The sequence below is a fragment of the Psittacula echo genome (genome assembly GCF_963264785.1).
Source record: "Psittacula echo genome assembly, chromosome: 5".
Classification (NCBI taxonomy): Eukaryota; Metazoa; Chordata; class Aves; order Psittaciformes; family Psittacidae; genus Psittacula; species Psittacula echo.
Window position 1 is genome coordinate 50,176,500 of NC_137739.1, and position 18,410 is coordinate 50,194,909.

The window sequence follows — 18,410 nt, forward strand, 5'->3', positions numbered from 1 at the left end:
TGTCCAACAGCACAAACAAGACTGCTAAGAGATTTCCTAAGGCTTTCAAAGTACCTTGTGAACTCTGACTACCTATAGCCTTAGAGGGAAAACTAACAACCCACCAAACAAACAAACATGTTTCACGCAGGACCAGATCTGCATTGTTATGTTCTACCTGCACCTTCAGGTAAAAAGACAACCTAACTGTGCACTTCAGTGTTTGTTCCTATACACGGGGGATAACCTAGGCAAAATACCACTCCATAAATAACAAGTTCTTCCGTCCTTGTTCCGAAGATGCTCAAAGGACAACAATTTCCACTTTCTCTCTTTTTCATCCAGTATTCTTACTAAGTAGGTGTATAATTAAAGACAAAAGCTCTACAGTGGCCTGAACTGGCCTAACACAATACTTGAATTCCTTTTTAATTTCTGGCCATAAGCTGAACATAAAACGCACTGAATTCCTGCCACATATATACAGTCAAAAAATGCTTAATAATTAACATTATATTTGATGCTTGAGTATGGCATACATGACAACAGGATATACCAACATAGTGTTTTTTCAGATTTTGTATTTTTAGCTATGTACTAGATGCAGCCACTTTTAATAACCACCAACAGCCTAGGCAACCCAGAAGCTGCTCTCCTACCTTGCTCAGTCATTCTTTCTTAAGATTCTAACCAATAGGGGCAATCAGTCTGAGTAAGTTATACTGATAAGCTGATTTGTTGCTTAAATAAGGCAGGCAAGTTAAAGAAAGATGGATGCAGCAGTTAGAAGAGAAATGAAGGCCAGAAACAGCAGGGCAGAGAAAAGGTTTTCTCAGTAAGGAACATAATCGTGGCATCCTGTCCCAGCGACAAAACTTCTTTCCAATAAAGAGTTTATTATGCAGCGTGTGCCTGTAAATGTCCCATTGTTATCTATGGGAGAGCCTCTAGGGCCTAAAGAGAGAAGAGAGGGCAGGGCTATTTCACACAGGCCCTGGCTCACGAATAAAGATGGAACCTGGTGCTCTCCACCGGGCTCGTCAGCCTGGTCAGGGGCACTGGACAACCTGGGCGTGTGCGGAGGGAGAGGGCCCATATCAGAGCAGGGAAGGACACAGAGAGGGGACGTGAATCTCCAGCACAGTCACAACATCCCCTGCCAAGCTAGCCCCACAGAAGCACGAAGAACTGCCCTTCCAAAACTTGGGTGACAGAACAATGAAAAATTCACGGCGAGACACACGGACACCAGTCCCAGAGGAAGGCCGTGCTATCTCCACGTCCGCAGACCCCGGGAGACACACACCCCGCGCCGCGGCTGCCTGCCTCCGCCAGGCATCCCGCCTCCCTCCGGGTACCCAACAGTGGGCTCGGGCTGAGCAGCAGCGGCTGGGCGACGGGGAAAGGGGTCAACCCGCCCTCCCTCCCCTCCAGCCCCCAGGCGCCGGGGTCCCTAACACCTCCCCGCGGCACTTACACCTCGGTCCTCCTCCGAGAGGAAATCTGGGCCGTCGTCCGAGCCTTCCTGCTGGGGGCGAAGAGGAGGAGGAGGCGGAGCGGGCCGGGGGGACGCGGAGGGGCACGGCCAGCAGCGGGACGGGGGCGGGGGGGGGGAGAGACAAAGCGCACAGGTTAGCGACCCGGCCGCCCGAGCCCGCCCCGCCCCGGCACCGCGGCCGCCCCGAGACCCACCATCATGGCTGCCCGCCGCGCTGCGCGCCCGCCGGCCCTCCCCCGACAGCCCGCCCGCGGCCCGGCGGCGAGGCGGGGCGGGGCGGGGCTGCGGAGAGCTGCACCTCTCGCGAGGGAGCGGCGCTCCCCTTCCTGCGCCGACTGTAGGCGGCTGCTGAGGGGAGGGCGGGGCCTCCGCAGCGCTGGCGGGAGTCGGGCCCTTCCCGCGGCGTGAGGAGAAGGGGAGGAGGCGACTGCCGCCCCGGTTTTATCTTTGGATCAGCCGCAGCAGCGGCGGTCCTGGGGCTGGTCGGTGGCCACCGAGACCCTGGCCTTCAAAGTGCGTCTGCGGCTCGATGGTGGATGTTTCTCGTGTGCGGTTGCAGAACGGAGAGCGGCTTTGTTCATGTGTACAAACCCCGACTGCTTTGCACACCGAGAGCAAGTGTGCAGAATCCCTGAAAACGTGCATAACAGGCAGAACTCTGCTGCCATCCCTGAGCTGTATGCATAACCGATGGGTTACGTGCTGTCCTGCTTTTCTGTCCATCAATCATCCCTGCGAGAGATGGGCTTCCCAGCACCAGCGCTTCATCCCATGCATTTTTACAAGCGTGTGTGTGAAACGGACTTTGCAATGACACAGTGATAGAAATTTAAGTGGTTTATAATATGCCTTGGGTCTATGGGTTGTTACGTGACTAAGGCTGATGATGCCTTTCATTCAGGCTAAGAAACAGCCACTGAATGCCACTTTGTCTAATGACAGTGGAAAACACCAGCATCCGCAGACTAAACCGGACATAAGCGTGGAGGGCAGGGAGTCCAAGCCCAGGACAGCATTTTTCTGTGAATCAGAGCCGAGAAATGGCCTCAGGGTGAGGTTTAATGATCAGCATAAACTGACGTAAGTGTGTGCCGTTGCTGAGAGATGGCGGCAGGTGTGGACAGCTCGCACTCCCGCAGGCATACAGTAGACAGGCAAGCGCATCACTCCAGCTGCACGTTAATCCTGCAACAAATGATTAGTTTACATCAGTCAGGTCCATAATCCAGCCAAGCCCATAGTTGTACAAGTACTAGTGGGACAGCAGGACCACCGCCTGCCACAGTAGCCCATGGATTTATATGGGATCTGGAAACTACACCTTGAGAAACGCTACTCATGCAGCCTCAAGATAAGAGAAGGGAAAGCTGCCTCAGCGTTGTACTGCTTAGAAGTGGGCTTTGGAATTCAGAAATGGAAATTGCCTCTTGGAAATTGTTCTTGGTACAGCTGTGGAAAGAAGCCTTTGAATATGCATTTTGTAAATAATTAAAAAAGCTGTTCTTTAAACAATTTTCGTGTGCACAGTCTGTTTCTGGCTTGATACCGACACACACAACACATTCCAAAGTACTGACTTACTACTTGGGTCAAGAGAAGTAAAAATACTTTACAAGATTCTGAGGAAGAGTGTGTGATCACTGTTTAAACACCGACCTTCTCATGCTGAAGGGGTAAAGACAGAGGCAAGCAGGATAATTATTTCTGGGGGTTGACCTGCATGCGTTAGAATCCTGTTCAGTGCACAGCCTGGGCTCAATACCGTACCACCACTCCATCTAGCAAGCATCTACTTTCCTAGGAAAACTAAAATCAACGACAGAATGAGTGGGGTTTTTTAACATTCATTATTTATTGTTAATACATTTTTGTAGGACCAAACAACCTAAGTCAAAGAGTTGAGAAAAGGCTTCACAAGTAATAAAGAGACAAGTCCCTCTTCCAGGGAACAACTAAGTAATCCAGTTGATGGGCAGGATGACCATCTGAGGTGCACTTACAAAAAGTAAGGTTATATGGTGTCCAGCTGGTTCTGGGATCAGTTCAGTCATGTTTTGGATGGCTCAGGAGGGACATCAAAACAACAGCAGTGCTGTGGCTCTAAAGGTGCTCTGTACCAAATGACACCAAAACTGCCAAACAGCAATTCTATCCATGATTCTAATCTTTCATACAGCCTTGATCAACTTATCCCAGCTCCATATCTTGTCCTACTTCTGTCCCCATGCTCCTCTCCACTGGCAGAGCAATGCTTGCTGCAGGCTGTTTCTGCTTCAGCAGCTGGTAGATAGGTCATATATGCCACGGGGACACCCTAGCTGGTAGCTGGGAGATGAGCACTACCTCTTCTCAGTGCTCTTTTGGTCAAGGCTCAGTTTAACAAGCCTGCTCTGGGGCTGCAGGATCACATCCAGTTTCCACTGACAGCTGAGCCCACCCCACCTAAGGAGTTTCCATCTTGGCTGTTTACACAGTGACCTTGATGTCCACATAACAATAATAAACCAGGTCAATTGAACTAAATATAACCCAGCAAGAATGAAATTGCATATTGTAACTGAGGCAATCTTGACAGCCCTTTGGTACCATCACATTCCTCCCATCCTTCTTCACACACCTGGCTGTCTACTTTACACCAGCTCTGGTCTTCAGCAGGCTCTGACTCCAGTCTGTCTGTCACACCAGCAGACAAATTACACAGGATGAATGAAGGCAAAAGTGTTTTGACAGTGAGCTGCACTGGCTCTGAGGAGGATGCAGGAGTTTGAAGCCAGAAGAAAGGAAAGTCGAGGGACTTTCAAATGACATAGGATCATAGAATCATAGAATAGTTAGGGTTAGAAAGGACCTTAAGATCATCTAGTTCCAACCCCCCTGCCATGGGCAGGGACACCCCACATTAAACCATGTCACCCAAGGCCTCATCCAACCTGGCCTTGAACACCGCCAAGGATGGAGCACTCACAACCTCCCTGGGCAACCCATTCCAGTGCCTCACCACCCTCTCAGTAAAGAATTTCTTCCTTAGATCCAATCTAAACTTCCCCTGTTTACCTTTGAACCTTGAGAAATTACTCCCTTTACCAGCAACACCTCACTTTTGCTCCATGATGTGCTCTGATTCACTCGGCTACTCATCTTTTGACTCATTTTTAACTCCCTGTTTTCCTCATTTTTTCTTTTCGGGTACTGTGTTTTATTTTATCTCTTTTTTACCTGCTAAACTCTTGAGGCAGGGATTGTCATTAATCTGAGTTTACAGAGACAAAAGCAGAAAGAGGGACTGATCCTGCACCAATTAGGGGAAAACTGCTGCACTGTTGTAATGCATAGGTCTTCAGGTTTAAAAACATTCCCCTGCAAAGACTCATAATGTCAGTAGATGGTGCTATATACATATTTTTAGGAATGCTTCCCGGCTTTTCACCCAGCAAGTACTATTTCCTTGTGTTTGAGCGTGATATCCCTGGGAACCTGTGATATCTCTGGAAACCTAGAAGCCACACAATTTAATATTTTGGCTTTTATCAGAGAGTCACTGCAGAGATCTAAAGGTTTTCCACACCATGGCATCATGTCATATAGCACTACCTGTACTGTGTGACTAATCATGGAGTGATTCAATGAATGCATTTGATGCCTGCAAGCGCTGTAGTTCTGTTGTGGTTTATGATATTTCATTAGCTGATACGCATCTTTAAAAAGCGTGAGGAACTATTCTCCATGCACTTTTCTCTTTTGAGAAGTCTTTCGACCTTCCCTTCTAAACCAAATTAACTCTCAGTTTCCCTCAACCAATGTCATGTGTTGTTAATATGGAGCTCAAACACAGCATCTTGCAGACAAACTGTGGCCAGCAGGACCAGCTTTCCTGTATCTGTGCCAGACTGATTCCTCCTTTTTTGTCTTTGAGATGAAAATATTTTATTCCCTTACATACTTCATCTGAATTTTCTCTAGTGCTGATAACTGAAACTGTATTAAGGAACCATATCATTAAAGCTATATTGCAAGGCTTTTTGTGGCACAGCAGATAATTACATTTTAAAAAGATATATCAATATTTACCTCTTATTTCTGTTGAAAACTAGAGCTTTTGCGTGTAATATTTTCAGAGGATTAAGACTGAAGGAGAAAAAGGCTTCAAAGCCTTATTATAAAACCTGTCTGAAAAGCTTAGTTAGCAATAGAGGCTTTTTACCTGCTACATGGAGATAGGTAACTTCATAGCAGAAAATTACTATCAAACTGATCATATTGCTTTAGAAACACAAAGAGGATATAAGCTTTAGGATTAAAAGAACGGGGGGGGGGGGGAAAAAGTATGATATTCTAGAGAAGAAAGCAAAATATAGCTTAGTACATTATGTGCCAAGTAACTTTTAGCTACTCTGAGGAACAATAATTTCCATCAGAAAAAAAAAAAAAGAAAAAAATCTGTTTCCCAGTGTGGAATAGACTTCTGTGAATTCCAAAGCATAATGGGGCCATATGCAAATAATAAGGATGTGTGGGTTTCTATTCAGGCTGCAGGGACCCTGAAAAGGCTCACTCTGCACTTTTAAAAATCCTGGCCTCCTTGTGCCAGATGCTGGCTATACGTATGCATATAGATTGTAATGCAATTCAGCACACTTCTTCCCTACTAAAGAATCAGATTTTTTCTTTTTGCCTTTTTAAAATTCATTTACATGGCATTATAGACACATTCTGTCTTTGTCTGCCATGAATGACTTAATGCCTGTATACAGCTACACTGATGCAGAAAGCTGAACTATCTAAAGCCTCATTTTTCACCAAAGCCATGAACTAATGCCAAGAAGCTGTAAGGGGAAGAATATATTATGCAGTTAACAGAGGTAAAAATCCCTCATTCTGAGCTCTGAACCTTTTTTTTTTTTTTTTCATTCTTTGGATTGCATATTGTTATTAACCTAATTGTCATATTTCTATAAACAGATTGTAGGCAATCATTGCTCTACACAAATACTTCATTGCAAGTGGGTGCACAAGGAAACTGCATCTCCCATAGCCCCTATAAGGTTGTCTAGGAAAGAGCCTATAAAGCAGCTCTCTCCTTCCCTGGCACACAGGGATGCATAAAAATGTTTACAAATAAACTCACAGACTGATCAGCATTTCAGCTGCCTACTCTGGACTTCAAGCCATTGAACTCATCTCTTCCTAAACTCCAGTCCCTTCTCCTTTATAAACCAGATGAAACATGGAGCACTTCAGAGAATATTCTGAGAGAATCCTTTATTACTCTTCCCAATTCTTAATTTGTCTTTCTTCAAAAGAAAGCCAGAATTTCTGGCCTCACCTTTTCTTCAGACTAAGGGTTCTGCTTGTACCAAGTAGTTGCGCAAAATTCTTTAAATTATTTCAACAGAATTTATTATTACAACAGAAACAAAAACCTTTCTGTTTACATCATCAGCCTCAGTAATTGCGTGGTAGGAGCATTATGGGGGACTTCCCCAAAGCAGTTGTATTACTCTTTTCACATCAGATGTGGACGAGTCTGAGGTAAAAATATGGAAGGCCATTTACAGTAGTGCTTTCATCAGTGCTAACGCTGATGATTCTTGTCAGGGCTAGGGAATAGTAAAATCGATTCAGGAAAAAACCTCAGTATAAATAAGACCTTGTTGATGAAAGTGTGGCCAAGAAGGATAAAAAGCAGATTTGCTAACACTGACCTCATACACGTCATTCCTCAAAGGCCAGCTCTGCCCCAGCAGGGCAGCACCAGGCAGGGCAGACAAAGCAGCTCTTGTCATGTCTTGTCACTGGTACAATAATGGGTATCAGGAAGGACCGCACAATGCTGCTTATTTTGCCAGAACAGACTGAATGACACTTTCTGCCTAATTCAGTAGATACCTATTGTTGGGGACTATTAGTCATTATTATTTGTCTTTTGCTCCTTGTTATCTTATTTCCTTTTCTTTTACTACTTTTTTGTTTGCTTTTCAATTATTTTCCCCTCTTTCTATTATTTAGCATTTTCCCTTCCTAATCTATCATTCTCCTTCCAACTTGTCTCTTCCTTTCTCCTTGTTTGATCACCCCACTCGCTGCCCCAGTTTCCTTTGGTCTTGCCTGAGTATAACTGTTCTCTCTAGCTCATCAAAAAATGTCACCCCTCCCCTCACTCCCAAGGCTTCAGGTCCTCTGTAATCAGTCCCAGCTCGTTCCGTTTTTGTCTTTTCTTATTCTCAGTCTTACATTCAGTCTTCTGTTCTTCTCATGTGCTCTTCACTGGCTTCTTATCACAGAATCAACTAGGCTGGAAAAGACCTTTAAGATCTTAAAGTCCAAATTTTACCACAGCACTGCCAAGTTCACTAAACCATGTCACTGAGGGCCTCATCTACACATTTTTTTGAACACTTCCAGGGATGGTGATTCCACCACTCCCCCAGGCAGCCTGTTCCAATGCCTGACCACCCACTATGTAAAGAAATTTTATCTTGTATCCTGTATAAACCTTCCCTGGTGCAGCTTGAGGCCGTTACCTCTTGCCCTGTCACTTGCTAGTTGGGAGAAATGACCAGCCACCACCTCTCTCCATCCTCCTTTCAGGTAGCTGTAGAGAACAATAAGGTCCCCCCTTGAGCTTTCTCTTCTCCATACTAAACAACTCCAGTTCACTCGTAAGACTTGTGCTCCAGATCCTTCACCAGCTTTGCTGCCCTTCTTTGGACCTGCCCCAGCACCTCAATATCTTTCTTGTAGTGAGGGGCCCGGAACTGAGCACAGGATTTGAGGTGTGGCCTCACCAGTGCCGTGTACAGGGGGATGCTCACTGCCCTGGCTCTGCTGGCTGTGCTATTGCTGATACAGGCCAGGATGCTGTTGGCCTTCTTGGCTACCTGAGTGCAGGCTGGCTCATGTTCAGCAGCTGTCAGGCAGCACCCACAGGTCCCTTTCCACCAAGCAGCTTTCCAGCCACTCTTCCCCAAGCCTGTAGCGTTGCGTGCAGTTGTTGTGGCCCCGATGCAGGACCCACCACTTTGCCTTGTTGAACTTCATACCACTGGACACAGTCCATCAATCCAGTCTGTCCAGATCCCTCTGCAGCTTTCCTGAGATCTACACTCCCAGCCAACTCAGTGCCATCCACAAATTTACTGAAGGTGCACTCAATCTCCTCATCCAGATCACTAATGAAGATATTAAACAACACTGGCCCTAGCGCAGAGCCTTGAGGGACACCACTAGTGACCAGTCATCAACTAGATGTGACACCATTTACCTATCCTGTTACACCTATCAGGGCCATAGGCAGCCAGTTTCTTCAGGAGAATGATGTGGGAGACAGTGTCAAATGCTTTACTAAAGTCCAAACAGACAATATCTACAGCCTTTCTCTCTTCAACCAGGCAGTTCACTTGCTTACTTAAATTTCATTGTTACCCTCTTTTATGTCTGGCAGGTAACCACAATCTTCTGAGTTCTCCCCTGAAAACCTTGGATGAAAACCTAGCATGTACCATGAAGGACAGTAGTATTAGAGCATCACTTGCAGCATAAGACAATGTGATGACCACTGACCTGGTCTGCTTGAGGCAACATTCACAAGTTGGCTAAACAATAACAGTGCATCTTGTATCTTCCTGCACATATCAGGTGAGCCTATCTGACCATCATCCTAAAGGGACCAAAGGGGTCTCGTTCCAAATGATCAAAGATAAGCCAAGAAAATTAAAAACAAAAACAAAAAAAACCCCAAACACCTGCATCTCTTGTTCTCATTTCCTGACTTAACAGCTATGGAGATGTAGGTGCCTACTAATTTTAAATTGTGTTGAGTAGCCAGTAGGCATGGGTTAAAATGCAGCCACACAGAGCACTCACTGTTAGACTTACTGCAGTTTTACTTCCAGCTGTCTGGGTTTGAGTTAGTGTCTCCTGAGACAGCTTGATTTGACTGATGGTGCTTACTGCAAAACAGCCAGGATGTGCAGGGCAGTCGTAGCTGCTCTGAATAACTGATTCCCACAGTACAGCCACCACCACTAGAGCTGCAGCCCATCTTCCAGACAGGCACATTTTGTCTGGTTTATCACACAGACCTCTGGATCTGGAGATGCTCAATGTGAAACAACTATAGAGCATATTTTGGGTTAAGCCTCTCATGGTTTAACCTCAGTTGGCAACTAAGTATCACACAGCCGGTTGCTCACTCGCTACACACACCCCCCAGTGGGATGGGGAGGAGAATGAGAAAAAGGTAAAACCTGTGGGTTGAGGTAAGAACAGTTTAATAATTGAAATAAAGATAATGATGATGGTGGTGGTGGTGTTGAAGAAAAAGGAGATAACAAAAATAGAGAGAGGAATAAAACACAATAAACACAAATGATGCACAGTACAATTACCAGCCACTGACCGATACCCAGACCATCCCTGAGCAACTATTAGTCCCTCCCAGCCAACTCCCCCCAGTTTATATACAGGGCATGACATGCTGCGGTATGGAATACCCATCTGGCTAGTTTGGGTCAGGTGTCCTGTCTCTGCTCTCTCCCATCTTCTTGTGCCCCTCCTCACTGGCAGAGCATGAGACACTGAAAAGTCCTTGATCAGGGTAAGTGCTGCTGAGCAACAACTAAAATATTGGTGTGTTATTATTATTCTTGTACTAAATCCAAACACAGCACTGCACCAGCTACTAGGAAGAAAACTGTATTCCAGCTGAAAACAAGACACCCATCAAAGGCCACGCTGTTGCTGGAGGGGAAATCCTGCCTCCCCCTGAGCCCCTACTCCCACTGGTGTCCCAGTGCTCCCTCAGTGCAGCCCCAGGGACAGGCAAATGAGAGAGCTGTTCCAATTTACCTGTTTTTCTTGCAGGATCAGTTTCCAGCCAGCTCACTTAAGCCAGTACAATAGGAACAAAGGGGGAATATGAAGGGTCGCACCTCACGTTTCATCAGCAGAACCATCACCACCACTTTACATCGGCTTAAACCAATCAGGAAGCCTTGTGGCATTACTAATGGATTACTTCAACCTGCATGTCAGCAAAGATGAGCTCACAGGTACATTACAATAAAGGATCCTGCTGTGAAAACCCAGTGGGTACACCAGGAAAAATTCAAGTGGCTCCTGCTATGGTGTTTTAGAGTAGTGTAGTGGTCTTCACTGATGGACAAGATGTGCACCAGGCAAACACCAAGCCTGTCTCAGCCCAAATTCAGGTAGGATAGCTTGCATCACAACAGAGGTCTGCACAAAGCATGCATGCCTACAGCTAACAAAGGCACTTGTCCATCAGCGTCTACCCAGCACAGCTTTATGATGTTGACCAGGACAGGCTATAATCTGAAATAAAGGCTAATGGAATAGCATTTGGATCTCCATTAGCACTTTATTGAGTTGCAATAGTCCCGTGATGAAGGCAGCGGTAATATGATATTATGAGAGGCTGTATATTTGTAGGCAGAAATTAGAACTGTAATTCTGTATTTGAGAGCAAACAAGCCGCGTGTTGCAATGTGGGGATCTGAAGCATTCGGTATTTGAGACACTGACCTTCACTGCATGTATTCAGAAAGATACATACTTGTAACGTCCACAAGCAGGTCCAGGATGGGCTCTTCAGTGCTTCAGAGAGCACTGTTACAGGATCAGGTCTTCAGACAAGAACTGAGCAGTGGTACAGATGCTTTTTGTCCCAGATGTGCAATGTATGGAGGAGGGAAGAAAGAAAAGCAGAGGTGCTTTGGCTTTGTTCTTTATTTTTCCACACTCACGCCTTTTAACTTACAGATTTTTGCATCTGGGTGCATGGATCTGGTGGTGAACAGGTGAACCAGCCTCACTGAGAATTTTATATGTGGCCAAAGGAAATGCTGGGATACATGGGTGGCCCTGGAAACAGGGACTGAGCAATGGGAAACAGCCTAGGAAATGATTCCAGTCCTCCTGCTGGGATGAAGATCTCTCCTTCCCAAGGTAAATCAAATCTAGAACATTAGTTTAGGTTTAGTTTAACTCCTGTGTTCAGATCTGTTTGCAATTATCACAGCAACCGTGACATGTAGGGCCAAATCCTGCTGATACATGAAATAACATGGGCACCAAAAATTCTTCTATCAGAGCAGTGTTTGACTCCACGCAAAAGGCAGGGGTTCAGAGTCTTGTTCGTTGTTGCTGAGTTCCCAAGCCTCCCTGTTATGCCCTCTCTGCCCTTATGTTCACAAAGTTCACAGTTCACAAAGCAATACGTATCAGGAGTGGAGCAGGGAGCTGTGCCTCAGGACTGGTGAGGAATTCTCAGCCAGGCCAGGGGGAAAAAGGGAATAAATTCAGACCCTCTTCTGGAGTGGGTGCCTAGTGCACTCTGCACTAGGGCTGTAAATGACAGCTTTGGCACTGAAGGAAAAGGACCTGCGGAAAGGAGCTACAAAAGAAACACAGACCCTTAATAATCTTTATTCTTGAGAATTATTTCAGGGATATTACCTACATAAGCAGCACAGTCAGAAATGCACCTCCATCCACTCAGCTCTTCTGCTAGTGCGAATCAATATTTTTCCATTAAAGTCAATGGAGCTTTGCTGATTACATGAAGTCAAGATTATTATGTACAATTTATTGGCTCTAGTCATTTGATAATACTCTACATGGGAAATCTTTTACCTCTGCTTCTGTTCTAAAGCACAAAGGACCTGTACAGTTTCAGATCATTGTATTTTGCTCCAGTCCCACCTTCTCTTGAAAATTCCTTTTGTTATTTCTCACTTGAGGGGGCAGCTATGACTAAGTGGCTGAACAAAACCTTCAGATTTACCAAACCTGCAATGCAGATCATTTCCCACCATTTAAGGCAATGCTATTCTTGGAATTCGCACTTTGAAATCTCCCCACCCAGAGACTCAGTACTGTAGGACAAAGGTAGGCACCAGTGTAAAGCCCCATTGCAAATGCATCGCATACAAGTTTTATGTTAAGATTCGCCTTTCACATCTCATAGGAAAAAGAGTTTCTTTGCTGTATTTCTTATTTCACATCTCCATATAATCACCCAACTGTAACACTGAAGGCAGAGGAGTTGCAGTAATACATCCTAGCAATGGATTCCCCTTCCAGTCTGAGCTGACCTTTCTTAGCTCTGGACTTTATGTAATCCTGTCTCCCAGTCATACAGTCACAATATCAGCACTGAGCCACTAACAGCTAAGACTTTTACTTAACCATAACTACTTTATCTTAGAATGCACATTAATTTCTGCTCCATAAAACGTCTCAGTGTGCTGTAGTGGTACAATATGGTATCAAATCCTGCAAGTACAACAGAATTGAGTTACACAAAGTCGGTACCTGTGTGACAAGCTCATCGGAAACGACAGCAAAAAGTGTCATGCTGATTCATGAGGTGATGTTCTTCCCTGTGCAACAATTCTGAACCAGTGCCCTAAGGTACACAGGGCTCTGACTTCCACATGAATCATAAAATGTTTTGGCTGCTTAAGATGTGATTGTCTATGACATGCATAATCTTTGCGATGAGGTAAAGCAAATAACAAGAGCAAGTAAGGTTCAGTCAGGTTCAGTAAGGCTCTTTGTTACATCTGCATATTTTCAGCTCAAGTTCCCTCCTAGCATTCTAGCAATTCTTCTAACCCCCTCCTCTTTGAGTCACCTGCAGTTCACATCTGGTTCTGAATCTAAAACATATCAACACTGAAATTAATTTTAAGTATATTCAATGTAACAGCTTAGCATGAACTGTTACCAGCTCCTGATTCATATTGGGCAACAAGGCTATCACAGAGGGCTCCACAAGTAAGGTAACAGCATGCCCCATAGTTGAAAGTTGGCTAAGTGATGCTTATAGAATTTGGGAATTCCACCCACAATAAAGTTTACAGCTGTTTCATTCTTTTCATATTTCCCCTCTTTTGTACATTGCTGAGACACTGTTTTATAATTATTAATAGAATATTATAAAATCCCTTAATTTGTTATAATTCTTACCATATTTACTTTGAATAAAGTAGCAAATATTTGGGGCTTAATTTATTAACAATAAAGGTGAGATATCTCTTCATATTAATTTTTAGATATATTCAAGAAAGGGACTAAGTCAACTAGGCAGTTGCCAAAGCATGTGTGTCTGAGTTGAATGACAATCACATTTGGAAAGGAAACATAATAAAAGATAAAGAAGGATATGGACATGGGATGAAAATTCCCACTTCTCATTGCTAAATTATTCTAGACTTGTTTGATATATGTATTTGATAAAATGACTGCCTTTTCTTTACTGAGATAGACACTAGACCTAATCTTGCTGGAATCCTGAATGTATTTTGTATAACATTAATTAAGGTGAAAATCAAGACTAATATATGAACTGTAAAGCATATAAGAAACTGACTGGACAGGAGTATTCTGTCAGGAGAAAAGGGAATTATTAATGCAGTTTCCTAGATTCACTCTGGGAACAACCTTATTTAATCTTCTCATTAATGACCTTGGCACAAAAAATAGGAAGTAAATGAGCTAATGAAATCTGCTGACAACACAAAACTGGAAGGTACTACTGATACCGAAGAGGATTGGGGTATGGTGCAGGAAGACCTTCACGCCATTGAGGATTGCAGTAATAGAAATAGGATGGAATTTCATGGTAAATAATGCAAGGTGATGACCTTACGGGGCAAAAGAAATTTCTATAATCATGACGAAAAAGCAGCAGAAGAGAAAGAAGTAGAGGTTTCAGTCACAGGACATATATTAGGCTTTAATGGAGGAAAGCATAGGATCCTGTGATGCAGAGAAAGCAATGCAAGTCTTTCTAACATGTAGTGATAAGGCATAGTCAAACATGCTCAGAAAAGATGCAGACTGGACCAAGTACCAAGAAGTGCTGCTAGAACAATTGAGGGGATGAAGAATGTATTCAGTCTGGAATTAAAATAAGGCTTAAAGCCTCAAAGCAAGATTCTGGAACATCATCTCCTTGTAGTAGTAGAAAGAAAAATAATAACTAATTCTAAGGTGAACTTGCCAAATCTGGAAGGAAGAAAAAGAGCAGAGGGGCTATATGGCTTGATAACTGGCAATAGGTAGTTGCTGGAATGAAAGCCGCATTGGGTGGCATCAGGTTCTCTATTGCCTGTCAGTCTGATTTGCATAGAAAAATGATATGCAAACTTTCACATACACAGCATGGAGTCCTGACCTGTACCACACCTGAGCTCTGTGATCACTCACAGACATTTCAGGTGGTGTGGAACATCATCTGGCCAGTCCATGGGTAGAGGAGGTCTCTGTTCCTTTGGTTGTGGTAGGACTATGCTTCAGCAATGCACAAGACCAAACAATTCCCACATAGGAGGAAGTGGACAAAATAGCTTTGATCCACTCAGTGAGTCCACTCTGCAAGCCCAGCAGCGTGGGTAGTGCTGTATTTGCAGCAGGAATTGATTTTTATAGCTTACTGAGACACCTCTCACTTCCCAGATTGTGAGTGTGTGGAAATATTTCTTGGCATCTCATCACTGGAGCTTAGGCTGAGAAAAACACATTCACCTCCGTGCAAAGACAGTGTTTGAAAGATCATTTCTGGAGGAAGTAAATTAAACATGCATGATGCTATGCCAGAAAAATAAATATTCTTCTGACAACTGAAACTGATTCTTAAAAAACCTAGCAGGCTTATTGAAGAGAAGTACTGAACAGACATGAGTAAGGCATGTGTTAGGTGTGGAGATGTTAGTGTCCATGGATACTAGAGTTAGACCTGGTTAGGGCACTAACATATGAATTGGAACCATAACTAGTCAAGAGGGAGGTGGGTTGAGGCTTCCTCCATAATGGATGGATTTTGTTTTCTTATGGTTTCATATAAAAAATGGAGGGCACTCACCCATTTTCTAATTAATATGGCAATAAGACTGGGCTGTGCAATGTTTGTGCTGAATCCAGCACTGTCAGTGTGTGCTAGTCTTGTTTATAGTACCCTTACTACACTGGCCCATGGGGGAGACTCGGGTGGGAGAGCCCAGCTCCTGCCTTACAAATGGGCCTTGATGTCAATGCTGTTTTCTGAACACAAACTCACCAAAATGAGGTGCACTTCTGTGCATATATAGGACATGAGGAGACAATGCAGGGGTGCTGATCCAAAAAGCTCTTAACAGATATAAATGGCCACATGATAAGACAACAGCATTTATCCTTGTATTTCAGGCATTTAAAAAGTGAGCGCTATTGGGTTAAATTAATAATGCATATTTAACATAATATTTTGAGTAAAAGAATCATGGCTTCTTTTCCTTTATATATTGAGACCCATCATATTCCAGTCTGGACTATACTGTCTTTGTTGTCTAAAGCTGCAAATCCGTGATACGTGCTCTGAAATATGCATAATGCATGTAAAGTATTTGTCTTCATGTACTGTACACCCAGAGCATTCCCCTGCTGTCATTAACATCACACCATGCTGTTCTAATGATTCCAGACACTAATGAACTTGTAATAAGCATTTCTAACTTCCACTGATTTTAATGGAGCTGCCTCTGATTATGCCTGGATTACATTAATCCTGACAAAAAAAAAACCCAACATACAATATTTGCCCACTGTAGGAGAGGATCAGGTTCGAGTGTGACCAAATAGCAGCCTTCCATTATCTGAAGGGGGCCTACAAGGATGCTGGAGAGGGACTCTTCATAGGGGACTGTAGTGACAGGACAAGGGGTTTAAACTTAAACAGGGGAAGTTCAGGTTAGATCTAAGGAAGAAATTCTTTACTGAGAGGGTGGTGAGGCACTGGAATGGGTTGCCCAGGGAGGTTGTGAATGCTCCATCCTTGGCGGTGTTCAAGGCCAGCAGAACAGAGACAGAGCCTTGGGTGGCATGGTTTAGTGTGAGGCATCCCTGTCCATGGCAGGGGGGTTGGAACCATATGATCTTAAGGCCCTTTCCAACGCTAACCATTCTATGATTTTATGCGTGCTCTGACTGAATTCCAAATACACACCAGGTGAGCCATTTTGCCTATTACTCTTGTTTTCTAACTTGTCTGTAGTAAACTCATAATTTACTTTTCCACTCAAATCACCACTAGATACAATTCATCTAGAATGCTAACAGAGTGCTGAGGTTGAACAAAGTTTGTCTCACCAACTAAATGAACAAAGCAAACCCCAAACTCTTTAGAAGTGCTGCCCTTGGATATTCAGAGCTCTGTGATGTGCTGTACATGGAGCGTGCTTGCCTACACCACTGGGAATACTATGGCATGGCAGGACTCCCAGTCCCCGAAAAGCCTATAGTCAGAACTTTAGAATCTGAGGAATTCAGTTAATTCATATCACAGATCTTTGGGGGGAAGGGTGGCGAGAGTACTGTTAGAAAGAGTGAAGAAAGCAAGTGAGAGCTGGAGTCAGGCATGCACATGTCTGATAAGGTGAAACGGAGTTACTCTACAAGTTAAACATTAAAATGCCTTTACATGTCCGTGTGGCATTACCAGCAGCTGAGATTTGAGGAACTGAATTTCACCACTGCAGTAGTGAAAGCAGTAGGAGTCAGAGTACTGTAAAGTATGAACATGACAAGAAGCTGAGATGAAAGTAATCATTGGGCTTTCCTGCTTTTTGCCTGAGATTTCCCAGTAGACACCTGTGACTGTGTCAGAATCATTCATGTCACTTACTACACAAGATGTATATAATACAGTAGCCTGGTGTTGCCTGGAAATGGACAGAGCAACATGCAGGAGTACAGTGGCTGTCACAGACACCAACTTCAGCTCCTCCACAGACACCCTGCATACCATATACTGAATTACCAAGACCAAGGCAATTCTCAGAAGCATCTGGAAAATTTCAGGTGTTGTGCCTTCCTAAACAAGCTAAAAAAATAACCTTTCCAAAATAAGTGAGAAGTGTAGATTCCTAAATTCACTGCCTGATCAGGCAGGTATGGGCACCATACCTGGTAGAAAAGAGGGGGAGCATTCAGCCCAGCTTCTGGAGGAATCCCCCTCTCATTGCATATGTGTCATTAGATTGCCTTCACTATGTTGTCGAACAGCACCCTCAGATGGCCCTACTTCATATTTCTCTTTATCAGACTTACTTTCTTTTTAAGATCAAGAAAATGAAATAAATCCTCACTACAACGCTGTTGGTTTCTTATGCTTGTGACTCCAGAAAAAAGCCCAAGGAGACGAATAAGCATAATACAAGGTTTCAGAAAAGGAAGCAGAAGAAAACTCTTAGAAGATATTATATAACTATTATACAAGAAGCTACTTCATGATTATTGAACCTTTATTTTTTGAACACATAAGGGAGTAATACGGCCTTTAATCTTTGTCGCAGTTTATATACATATATATATACACATATATATACATTTTATAATACTGACATTTTCTTGATTAGCCTATGAAGCAGTGCATTTGACTATGAACTTATGAGCCATGCAATTAACTTTCGGGTTTCTATGTTGATACACAGTTTATTTCATACCATTTCTACAGCTTCAGTTTTCAATATACTCTAAATTCATGCATCTGTAGCATCTCCCCACACTGTAAGTACTTACCACTTTTGTGGAAGTTAACAGCTGAAACCAAATGCTTTAATGATTGCAAGAAATGACAGTTCGGACTTCTGGCACTGAGGAAAGCATAAAATAACCCAATACGGCAACTCCCCATCTAAATGGTGGAGTCTGGATTTTAGAGTTAAATCCTGTGGACAGAAAGGAACTGTTCAAACATCTGAGAGATTATTTCAGACTGTTTGCCACTTTGGCAAGCTGTAGCCAAGTTTACTCCTTGAACAATTTCTTCATAAGGTTACATATTTTTAACAAGAGAAGCCAGTAAATGGATCCAAGTGTTTGGGGTTTTTTCCTTCTTTGCTCTATGTTTATGATAAAGACTAAAGCACGC

At 43.7% G+C, this 18,410-nt stretch overlaps 1 protein-coding gene across 4 annotated transcripts in view; it reads right to left on the reverse strand.

Annotated features, from left to right (window-relative positions):
* SNX6 (sorting nexin 6) overlaps positions 1-1,727 on the reverse strand; it is a 28,159-nt gene extending 26,432 nt beyond the window's left edge. For 2 of the 4 annotated variants that reach the window (XM_080619330.1, XM_080619328.1), the window contains exons 1-2: positions 1,672-1,727; positions 1,457-1,507 (exon numbers count right to left, since the gene is read on the reverse strand). In XM_080619330.1, the coding sequence (XP_080475456.1) occupies positions 1,457-1,507; positions 1,672-1,677 (57 nt within the window). In that variant the 5' untranslated portion in view covers positions 1,678-1,727. Of the gene's footprint in view, positions 1-1,456; positions 1,530-1,671 lie in introns of those variants that run through there. The other 2 variants (XM_080619329.1, XM_080619332.1) reach the window with 2 other exon arrangements.
* Positions 1,728-18,410: the final 16,683 nt, after the last annotated feature.